The sequence below is a fragment of the Simochromis diagramma genome, unplaced genomic scaffold (genome assembly GCF_900408965.1).
Source record: "Simochromis diagramma unplaced genomic scaffold, fSimDia1.1 OVJJ01000402.1, whole genome shotgun sequence".
NCBI lineage: Eukaryota > Metazoa > Chordata > Actinopteri > Cichliformes > Cichlidae > Simochromis > Simochromis diagramma.
This window is the reverse complement of record NW_024386972.1, coordinates 3,395,868-3,407,903: the sequence shown is the minus strand read 5'-3', so window position 1 is coordinate 3,407,903 and position 12,036 is coordinate 3,395,868. Positions and strand designations below refer to the sequence as shown.

Here is a 12,036-nt window from a genome sequence, read left to right as displayed (position 1 = left end):
GGAAAAGATGAAAGATGTGTGCTTTTGTTCTGAGTTTCCTTATGGTTCTGCACTTCCTTTCTCTAGGCACATCGTGGTTTGTGGTCACATAACACTTGAAAGTGTATCCAACTTTCTAAAAGACTTCCTACACAAGGACAGGGATGATGTCAATGTAGAAATTGTTTTTCTCCATAAGTAAGTACAAAACGTTGTGCAAATGTCATTGTTTAAGAGGAAAAAACTAAACTTTAGGAGATTAGAAAGTTCTCTGATTTAAGAGTGTTTGTTTTTTGTCTCTCAGTATTTCCCCTAATCTTGAGCTGGAAGCCTTGTTCAAGCGCCACTTCACCCAGGTAGAGTTTTACCAAGGATCTGTCCTAAATCCACACGACCTGGCCAGAGTCAAGGTACCTGATTGTCAATACTTCTTCCTCCGTAATACTGTTGGTTATCGTCTGACTGAATACTTGATGTGATTGTTCATTTTTGTCTTTGCTATTTGCAATTTTGTTTTAGATTGAATCAGCTGACGCCTGCTTGATCTTAGCCAACAAATACTGCGCTGACCCCGATGCCGAGGATGCATCCAACATCATGAGGTACTGCATAACCAAATCGTGATTTATGTTTTCCTGCTTTCGTTGTTTATTCAATTTGTTTTATGAACAATCACATTCAGCTGGATTCTGAGAGAAAAAGACATTTTCGGAGTGGATTGAGTCGTAGTTTTGGATGTGGAAACTGCACTTATTTTAATGGGTTTAAGGGATTATCAAGTGGATAATATATGAGAGTACAACATATTTTAAAAGTGATGGGAACAGTCTGTTTTAGGGCAAGGCAGATAAAATTTGGTTAATAAAATTGTATTATTAATAGCTCTGTTCGATAATGAAGTCTGAGGATTGGAGGTTTTCCACTGAAGATTAAATTGCTCAGCTATAAAAAGTCGGAGAGTCATTATGTGACATTTCTTTTCCATCTAAAAGGGTTAAGACGTTTAAAATGTGCTGCAGAAATCATCACAGCTTGATTCTAATCTAAACACTGTGTGATTAATACATAATCATTATAGTAGAGCCGTCTTGTCTGTCTGTGCATCTCTCCCATATGTTCTCCTGGACATGAAATTTATTCATTTGTCACAAATGTCCACTAGGACTCAAAGGAAATGATTTGTATTTTGTGGTCAAACAGTCAAACGTCCCCTTCTCCTTGAACTCTATGGTGGCCACTCCGTGTATTAAAATGATGTCTCATGCCGGACCATGTTTTGGGCACGCAACATTGCTGAATGTAGACGCAACCAAGTGAAGCAACCCCAGATCATAACACTGTCCCCACAGGCGTGTACGGTAGGCATACAGAAGGTGTTGGCAGAAGGACCCAAATGCAGGACTTGATGTGGCTCTTAATAAATAACAAAAACAACTTTTATTTAAGTGGAGTAAGGAAAGTCCATCAAAAATCCAGAACAGAGAATAAACGAATCCAAAAATTCACTGAAAGAATTCTACTGAAAGAAAACAGGAAGACCTAAAACATAGACTTAAAAGCAAGAAACAAAAGGACACAGTGACAGTGGGATGATATGACACTCAAGGAATTAAATATAAACTATAACCAGAAACAGAAACTAGATTAAAAGGTATTAAAGATAAAACTAAACTGAGAATCTAGTCATAAAGAAAACAACCAGATATTATGTGCTACTCAAAGGAAAACAACAATGAAAAGAACTCGAAACACAATAAATATACGAATCCAAATATTAATGCAAAAGCTCCAAATTCAAAAGGCAAAAAAACCCTAGGACACTAGGCATGTTGGGATCACCCCTTTTTGCCACCTCTCTTCTTTCTCTGATGGGCTGATCATCCTGGAACATGGTAAATGACCTTTTTCCATTGCTCCAGAGTCCAACAATCATCCTCACTGATTGTTTTTTAAAGGCTACTCAGCTGTTTAGTCCCAATGTCTCTGAGAGAATTCTCTTCACTTTGCTATTTTCACTATTAAACATACTCGTGAGATTTACTGTTGTTTTCTTACCATTTGATTTCACCAGATGTTTGTTTCCCTTATCAAGATCAAGTAGATAAAGTTTTGGGTTTCTTTTGTTTTCCAACCACATTTCTTCCTTAACGATGATGGTATATTTGATAATGCATTGGACCGTTCTTAACCCACATTTAGTTAGGCTAATAATGCGGTTTAGGAAAAGAGAAACTACTCACAACTGTGGTTAAATAACTTGCTGCCAGCCAAAAACGGACTTTTTTGTGTGCTTGGGCAGAGTATGACTGCACACAAATGTCTAAGAGTGACATTTTATATCCAAAGGTTTAAAGGTCAACTTCCCTATGACTATAAAAGATATAAAAAAAAAACCCCTCTTGCCGTTATCCAGTGAGAGATTCTGTATGTACGTCTCATTTGGTTGAATAGTAATTTGAAATTGTTAACAATGGTACTTTTTCCAGGTTGATTTATTTATTTTTTGGTAGAAGTTGTAGGTTTGTAAATTCGGAGAACAGGCTGAACTGGTAATGGTCAAATTGACATCAGTTCTTCCCAGACAGAGAGAAAGTCAGCATTTTGTAGCTGGATCTAGGAATATGTTACTATGCAACTCTCTTGTTCTATTTTCTTGAGCCTTTAGTTTAAAATATTAAACTATAAAATAAAATGCAAACTTAAAATTGTTAAAAGCATACAGTCGACTACGATACTTAATTTCTATAAAAAGAGAGTGAATCAGATTTTTTTTTAAAATCTGTGTAACTTTTGAAAGCGCTGCAGATATTCTTATATTGCTTTCTTTTTGTCCTTTATCAGAGTAATATCTATCAAGAACTACCACCCAAAGATCAGGATAATCACTCAAATGTTGCAGTACCACAATAAGGTTTGTATTAATCAACTATAAAGCCTGCTGGAGTCACTTAGTTACTCCGTTATAGTTAGTTACGTTTCAGTATATGTTGAAAAGATCTCATCACTGAATCATTTGTCTGTCTTAGTTTCTAACAGCATGCACCTTGTAGCCTGACTTCCTTTTCCTCTTCCCCTCAGGCCCACCTTTTGAACATCCCAAGCTGGAACTGGAAGGAGGGAGATGACGCCATTTGCCTTGCAGAACTCAAGCTCGGGTTCATCGCCCAGAGCTGCCTGGCTCAGGGCCTCTCGACCATGCTGGCCAACCTTTTCTCCATGAGGTCCTTCATCAAGGTAGCTGCAACTAACACTGATCCATCTGTGCTCACTGGATTAAGTTCAAAAATAAAGTTGGCCAAGAAACAAAGTCTGAATAGATAATAATGGTTATCCCAGATGAGGCCCGTATGCAGCATCTGGTGAGCGGGTGGTGATGATCTTAAACTTGCACCTTTTTACATTTTTGTATAACCTTCTTTATTTTGTTGTAGATTGAGGAGGATACATGGCAGAAGTATTACCTTGAAGGAGTAGCCAATGAAATGTACACAGAGTACCTGTCCAGTGCCTTTGTGGGTCTGTCCTTCCCAGTAATTTGCGAGTACGTAAAACTAAAACATTTTATTTTACCCCCTTTTTTTGGTACTTTGTCATTCCTGTATGCAAGTAATTTAGATGTTTAAACTGCAGTCATTAGAATTTAAAGATCCAAAGATAATTGTTATGCAAGTATTAAATAACCAGCTGGAGATGGTAGGTTAAATTAGTTATAGAGAGGAAGCACATGGCGTTCACATAAGGGCTCCATACTTTATAGGCTGTCAAATCCCATATTTATCCCATATTAAAATATTTGAAAGTGTAAACCTAAATCTAAGTGTAAATAATTTAGGGATAAACAGGTTCTCATCCTCTAAAAAGAAAAAAAGAAAGTGGCACCCTAAGCTAAGAAGATTTCAAACTAAAAGTACTTAGTGTGCCTCAGGTCTAATTATATTGTTATTCCCCTTCACAGACTCTGCTATGTGAAGCTAAAGCTGCTGCTGATAGCTATAGAGTACAAGTCTGATCAAGGGGAAAGCAGGTAAGTCGGGGCATTAAAATTCATGCATGCAAAAACTTTAATACGCAGGTGTCAGTATTTGCTTTCAGCTACTGTGAATCAGCTTCCCTGTTTGACTGCAAACACAAGTGCTTTACACAATGTGTCTAAATTGATGTCTAAATGGGTTTATTCACAGACATCACAGGGCTCTCCGATAACATCGTGACAAATTAGTGGGGAAGGTGGCAGTTGGTTTCTTTGAGCACAGCAGAAGCTTTGTTTTAGTAGTTTCTCTAACACGCTGATGCTCATTTATACTCTTTGAAGTGCTATCTGCTTTCATCAACTTAATTAAATAAACAGGGGCTATCCTGCCAAATGAGTTGTGAAAACTAATCCCTGCAGCGTGTGCCAGACGCAGTGATTAGTGCAAAGCCTTGCAAATTCTGTGATATAACTTTCTGCTTTGACATCTTTGGTCTACAAATCCTCACAGCACCCTGATAAACCCTGGAAACCACGTGAAAATGCAGGAGGGGACCTTGGGCTTCTTTATTGCCAGCGATGCCAAAGAAGTAAAGAGGTAATGAATGAGACCTGAGATTCAATCGTTTGATTAAATTCCAGTCTTGTTTCTGCAATAGTGCCTTTGTTGGTCTGCATGTCATACGGTTTCTGTATCTTGAGCTACATGTAGGAAAATTGCAAACGCTTGTTTTGTTAGTATTACCTACATGTTGCCAGAGCTTACAAATATACTCATTCACTTTATTAGGAATGCCTTTCTAGTACCAGGTTAGACCCTCTTTTGCCTTCAGAATTCTTCATGGCATAGACTCAACAGGGGACTGGAAACATTCCTCAGAGATTTTGGCCCATGTTGACATGATAGCATCACACAGTTGTTGCAGATTTCTTGGTCACACGTCCATGATGAAATCGTAAGGCAACTTGAGTATATTGAACTCATTGTCTTGTTCAAGAAAGCAGTTTGAGATGGTTTGAGCTTCTAATGGCTGCTAGATGCACCTTTGCTGTCACCTTCCAGCTTGAAGGAGTCTGGCCACTCTGATATCGGACATCAACAAGGCATTTTCTCTCAGAGAACTGCCATACACCTTTTTGGACCATTCTCTGTAAACCCTAGACTGTGGGAAAATCCCAGTAGGACAGTAAATCCATCCATCTGGGACCAACACCAAGATTCAAAGTCACATTCTTTCCCATTTCTTATGCTCAGTTTGAACTTTAGCAGGGCCAACCATGTCTTCAGGCCTAAATGCATGCAGTTGCTGATTAGATATTTGCATTAAGGAGAAATTGAACAGGTGCACCTAACAAATCGGCCAGTAAGTGTATATTGGCTGTTGTGTTTGCTCTTAGAAAAAATGCCATATTTTGCATGTTTAATTGACCAGACTGAAGTGATTTATCAGCGGTTCAGGGATCCTTGAGTTGCACTGCTGAGGCCAAAGAGGAATGTTGGCTGTTAGCTTGTATCTGCTCATTGCTTGGACAAAGATAACATTCAAAGACAGATTAAAGGTACATATGGTCGAGGTTGGATGGTGATGTTACCTGCCAGAGGGGATCAGAAGATTTATGAGGGCACAGAATGAGACAAACTGCAGCGCCCTTATGAAAGATCAAAGCTTAATTTAAAACTGGTCCTGAACTTCTCATAGAGCTGCACACTCTTTGCTCAACTTTTGGCACATTAAACATTGACAAATGCATTGGATGCTTCATTAATTTTTTGTTAATAAACTGATTGCACACAAATTAAAATGACTTGTTGCAGATGTTGTGCAGCCATAGTAAAGACAAAATATGTGTAAACAATTTATTGAGCACTCATGCTGTTCTTGATTTCCTTCCGCAGGGCACTGTTTTATTGTAAGGCCTGCCACGATGACATAACTGATCCCAAAAGGATAAAGAAATGTGGATGCAAGAAATGTAAGTGTGATTGCATGCAAACACAAGATCTAAGTTAGATTGATCCCATTATTTTCTTGCTCAGATGAAACTGAAATATAATGAGTTAGCATTCGAGTAGCTGGGTGACAGCGTATTTACATGACCTACTATACATAGCCATTTGTCCCAACCACTTATTTCTTACATTAATTATTCCTTGAAATGAAGCCTTGTAAGTTGTGCATGTAGAAAGATCAGATTTCTTTCTGCAGCCAAAACAAACTGAAGCACTCCAAGTTTCCCCATGTAGAACTACATGTTTGGATCTCTGTATGAGATGAATACCTGCTCTCATTTAAGGGTCAGTTCCCCCAAATTACATGAAAAAATGCTTTCCAACTTTCTCATCATGCAAATAGTTTTGGTTTTTCCATGCTGAGGTTTCAGATATCCTTCAAAATGTATGTTTTTTGTGGATTTGGATGAACTGATTCCTTCAGAGTGTTTCAGATAGACGTCTCTTCTAACAGACACACTCATACATAGTGTTTATAGCATGCTATCTTTTCCATGTGATTCCCAGCTCTTATAAATACACATAGTAGACCTCTTAGTTCAGTCTAAATGTGCATTTTGTTTGTTTTCTGTATAGTAGCTGTGTTCACTGTTGATAACTTTGTGATGTTAACAGGCATTCAGAGAGACTGTTAACACCACAGGTACCTGGACGGATCACGTGTTTCTAAAACCTTATAAACATCGCGTGCTACATGTTCTTCTGCTTGGATAAACCACAGTTTGTCTCTAGTATTAAAGCTAACACCTAACATTGACATGTGATGTATTCTTTTCCTGCTGCTTGGGAACTTGGCACACATTTCTTTAAAAATCTGCTTAATAGTGATATATTGTGAGTAATGTGGATTTGTTTCCCCTTCAAAAACACAGCGTGCTAGTGTACCTCAGATTAAAGTGACCTGTTTGAATGTACTCTAAATGTTGCATGTACAATGGTTGATGCTGCCTGGATCTCTTGTTGTTGTCATGTGCACGTTGTTTTTTGTTCGTTCTTTTGATAGAATTTTATAGCTTTCAAAAGAAATTAGCAACAGTATAGATTTTGCAAAAAAATTCCAGAGCAGAAGTAGATTTTTTTTTTTTTTTTTTTGCTCAAACGTAAACACTGCAGCATTCATGCCTACTTGAGTTAGTAATTCACCACATCACCACCAGATGGCCCTGCTGCCCTTTATTAAGCACAAGACCCCTGCATAAAGACCACAGTGAGAAACAGACTGGGATGAAGATTGGAAAACCTTTATCCTTATTACTCCTTACTACTTTTTTATATTATGGGAAAAAATTGGCATCCATACTAAAGTGACGTAATCCACAGAGATGTGTGCAAACCTTTCATCCAGCATATCATTTAGGGGAAATATTTCAGGAAAAAATAGCAAATCTGTCATGGAATATGGATCATCTAACTTATGTGTGCTTTTATGCACTATAAACGCTTTCAAGTGTTTTTTTTTTTCTTTTTGTCTTTTCTGAAGGCACTTGCAGGTTTTTGTAGAAGTGATACTGTTTTTGTAAAATACCAGCACCTTTAGTCTTTTGTTTAGGAGATTTCTGTCATCTCCTGTTCTTAATAAGCATTAGTAACAAATGTAAATATTTAAGAGCTGTAAAATGAAATATTACTGTCCTTATATCTCATATGACTCAATGGCTCTAAGAGAAGAATCCAGATCCATGACACATAGCCAAGGTGTCTGCAAAAAAAAAAGAAGCTATAAATCATCAAATTGTGCATATATAAATGTTTTATTTATTCCAATTAAACATGCATTATGTGTCTTTAACCTCCACTTATGTTATCCTTGGGCCAAGATTGGCCTTTGTAAGACCAAATTTGCCATTTGATGTTCATGCTTGGCTCATTAGCAAGTTAATTAGTGAACATAGAAAAACATTTCATCACATAGTAAAGTGACACTAAGCCCAAACAAGCTAAATCTGTGTTAGCATTATTAGGATTTTGTTGGGTAAAAGTCTCCAAAAAGTCTGAAAAGGTTAAAGAAACCATATTTGAGGTCACGGGGTCATGTTCACGTGAGGGGAAAGGGTGTCGGTTTACAGGATGCCAATACTAGTGTAAGCGGCACAACAAAGATTAATCTTGTACATCCCAGCAGCAGCCGTCCTCCATGCCCTGTTCTTCCTCTATCCCCTCTTCCCTCAGAATGACCCTCAACATTAACCTGCTCTTCCTCTCCTCCCATATGAACCCTTGACTGTAGCCAAGAAGCCTGCCTACAAGAAAATGAAACTGGCATGTTGTTTTGATTGCGGTCGCTCAGAGCGGGACTGCACTTGCATGCCGGTTAATGTGCGTTGTAACATGGACTCCCCTCAACGGGACATCCCACTCTCTGCTGTCTCTGTTAATGATTGCTCAGCCACTTTACGTGCCTGTAAGTTGTCGCCATGACATGTGCTCTTCAGTGTTGTAACATGCACCGTGTGTCTTTACTTCTGTGTGCTTTCAAATTTAAGCACCCGTGTTGTCACCGTCACAGATGTAGATGTTGCTTTGGTGTTTTAGCTTTCTGATTTTTGGTGCTCTTCTCTGTCTGTTGCTACGTTTTGCAGTGAAGCATGCTGGTCTATTGTTTTGCTGGTGTTTTGTCAAGAGAACGTGAATTCAAATTGAAACGTAGTTTAAAATTAGATTGACAGTCACTAATGCAAACCTTTTGCTGTGTACAGCAGTATTTGTTTCCCTCCAGTGACCTCATAAATATATTAGAAAAAAGTCAAAGCCATGAACAATGTACAGCTGTGCATCCCTGCAAAAAATCTCACAATGCAGTTACTGTGCATTTTCCCAAATAATTATTCTGATAGGACTGTCTAAATCTTACAATGATGTCACTGGAGACATAACATAACATTAAAAAAAAATAATATCAAATAATATCTCACCACTGTACCCTGGAGAAATGGGTGAACAGGATAGGATTTGAGGTATTTGTAAATGTAGACGTCTCCGACGATTAATTTTTCTTTTCTTTTTTTTAGTAAATAATGCTCTTGAGAGCACCTGAGGGGATATTGTGATGATGACTATTACAGTACATATTGAGGTTAACATATGGGTTTTATTAAATTATAATCAACAGCTTGAACAAGAACTGGGGGTAAAATCTGCAAAGCAGACAAAGTTATTGGTTGTTTTTGCTGATTTGTGATTAAATTGAGAACACAAAGCAGTAGAGTTGGAATATAAGAGGAATAAAAGACGGTAGAAGAGTGCTGGATCATATTGGAGTTTAACAAGCGGACTTTAACAGATTGAACTGCATATGAATTCCTAATTCAAGTGTGATTTCCCTTTTTAAGCCAGGGGGGTATGTTAAATCGTACTGATGTGTCGCAGGAGGCACGAAGAATGTGTCTGAGGTTGCAGAGCATTGATACAATTTGCTGGAAAACATTGCAGACTGTCATAAATTTTTAGTGAATGACTCTTGATCAAAAACCATTCGTATAGCTGAATACGTATGGGCGTTTTTACCCCTCAGTGTGTCTCCCAGGGTTGTGTGCTGTGAGCGTGGCCTGGCTAGAAAAGCTCGAGCAAGAGCTCCAGAGTTGCTGTCGACACGGTGCGGGAGATGCGTGGAGCGAGGCCTTATGCGGCCTGACGTGGAAATTATGTTTGCATTTTCATTTTTGGAGTGCTACCGGTTGTCATGAAACTCAGCCTGACAGTTTCTAACCACCAGGCAGCCGAGTGCCCCCGCCCCTCTCCTTTTCTCTCGTTGTGGGACAGATGCTAGCCTGTTAGTCCTGTGACTCTGCTCGCGCCCTCCGATTGCAGGCGACAGATGCCAGGACCAGCACGGTCCCTGTTTGAACATTGCTGTCACTGTCCTGCCTTAAGCTCAATGCATGACCTTTAATGTAAGCAAGGGGTTGAAATAAGTTACTAATGAGCATGTGTGGGACTCACCGAACGTTACACACATCTGTGCAGGTTGTCTCAGGCATGGGTAGGCAAAAATAAGACAGTAACGCTTCTTAAGTTTTATGCGCTGTGCGCTGGTGAGTTTATTGTAGGTGTTTTTGATTGAACATGTCAAGCTGAAAATATATGATATATAAAAACCTGCTTCTCACTTGAGTATTCACTTAATGCTGCTAAACTTACATTTAGCCTTCACTGGAGGGTAAATATGAGCAGCTATAATAACTGATGCTAAATAACTGCTAATAATAAATAATTATCAGTCACACAAACGTGGTAATATTTCAGTCTTAAATTCTTAATAGGAGTAAAGAAGCTTTTCAAAGACACCAACTTACAATTTTCATCTAAACTTAAAGGTAGCCAAGATATCTGGTCCTCTTTTGACTTGAAAATAGCCAAATCACTGCTTAGAGTGACACCGTAGATATTTAGCAGATGACTACAAACATAGACAGCGAGCTACTCTTAAATTACTGCCCACATCTCTGAAAATCAGATTTCTAACCGACCTGTTTTACTTCTCATTGCTTTGTCCGTGTTGTCTCCACGGCCTCAATTTTTTTTAAGTGCCTTCAAGAGAAATCCCTCAGCTTTCCGTTCACAGTCGTCACTTATAATTTGCTCTCATTACGACCTGTTCTTCTCTGTAACCTCTCATCCGTCTCTGCATTTTTCTCAGCTAAAAATAGCTATAATGGATATATCAAATCAAGTAAGTTTTGATTTCCATTCTCTCTTTCTCTCGACTCACTTGTGTCTAACCCCTCCATTTGTGCATTGTCAGCTATTAATATTTGAGCTGTCCCTGACCTGCTGTATTTCACTGTCCAGTCTATCATCATCATCCATGACTGTGTGTCTTATGCATAGCATTAGGAAACAGTTTTGAGTTGATTCTTTGTGTTAGGTATGAGTTAGGGCTCAGCAGCACACTCATGGCATCTTCACCATGACTGTGGATAAACCAAGTCTGGACAAAATCACTTAAAAACATTCAAATTAAATGTATGCAAGAAAAGCATTTCAGCCTCGCATAATTGAGTAAAACATATTAAAATGCAAAAAGCCGATCTTAAACTCTCTCAGCTCTCGTCCAACGCTTACAGGAGTGTGAAACTAGTGGGTAGTCCACTTTAACAGGATCTGTGATAGGCAGCAAATCTGCCACATTGCGTTGTCCTGGAGAAGTGCTGTGCATGTTTGACGTGGGGCAGATGAATAGTGGAGGTCTGGAGCAGGAAGGATAATCTGCTAGACAGCTGACTGTTGAAATAATCATCTCTCTTCTCCGGTTTTAGCTCCCAGACATTTTTGAACTAAGGAAAACACAGCTCTTCTGTCTCTTTTTATCTTTACCAGCCTCACCGCTATTATATCGCTAGTATTAAAATGTATATCGAATTCATTCCTCCCTCCTTCATCAGGCATAAACTGCATGTAGCAGCTAGTGGCTGCTGATTCACACTGTCACCTCCTTGTTCTGGTAGCATAACAATTGCTAAAACACCTGAAAGCATATTTATTAATTCATGTTTATTATAAATATCAAAGTAAACGTCAAATCCAGCTTTTCATTGGTGGCTACAGGAAGTGGTTAAGTGGTGTTAAATAAAAATGAGCTTTTTTTTTTTTTTAAATTATTCAGCCATTAGCATTCTTGTGCCAGAAAGAATTACCCCCCTAAACCAGTAACTGTCCTTTAATTATGATAAGAGTCACAAGATGTTTTATTAACATACACACTGCTGGTCTTACGGAAGTCAGTTTAAATCAAATCCTACCTTGTGTTTAGCTTCAAGAATTAAAGGATTAGTTTGCTAAAATCACAAAGAAAGTGCCATATTCTGCTTTCTCATTTAGATAACTTTAGCTTTTTTTTTTCCTATCGTGGTTCTCACGGCATTAAAATAAGATTAGAAAAACGCCAGCTATGTTTCTACAGCATCCACTACGAGCTGTTTCTATTCTTCGGTATGGTATGAAGATTATCCCAGACCACGGTAATATCATTTGTCAGTTTGTTTTTCAGTGTTTCTTAGCATCACAAATGAAATTTTATTCCCTAGTTTTGCACTGTCTCTTCAAACCTTCTGCAAATACTACCCAAAGAGACAGATAT

The 12,036-nt window shown here is 38.5% G+C and overlaps 1 protein-coding gene across 22 annotated transcripts in view; it reads left to right on the top strand.

Annotated features, from left to right (window-relative positions):
- The window catches only part of LOC120738165 (calcium-activated potassium channel subunit alpha-1), a 97,815-nt gene that overhangs the window by 63,271 nt on the left and 22,508 nt on the right, over positions 1-12,036 (top strand). For 5 of the 22 annotated variants that reach the window (XM_040039304.1, XM_040039283.1, XM_040039286.1 and 2 more), the window contains 12 exons: positions 67-177; positions 284-389; positions 499-581; positions 2,821-2,890; positions 3,058-3,213; positions 3,411-3,520; positions 3,935-4,003; positions 4,461-4,547; positions 5,847-5,923; positions 6,786-6,794; positions 8,188-8,361; positions 10,597-10,629. In XM_040039304.1, coding sequence (XP_039895238.1) covers positions 67-177; positions 284-389; positions 499-581; positions 2,821-2,890; positions 3,058-3,213; positions 3,411-3,520; positions 3,935-4,003; positions 4,461-4,547; positions 5,847-5,923; positions 6,786-6,794; positions 8,188-8,361; positions 10,597-10,629 — 1,085 coding nt within the window. The remainder of the gene's footprint in view (positions 1-66; positions 178-283; positions 390-498; positions 582-2,820; positions 2,891-3,057; positions 3,214-3,410; positions 3,521-3,934; positions 4,004-4,460; positions 4,548-5,846; positions 5,924-6,785; positions 6,795-8,187; positions 8,362-10,596; positions 10,630-12,036) is intronic. The other 17 variants (XM_040039301.1, XM_040039300.1, XM_040039295.1 and 14 more) reach the window with 7 other exon arrangements.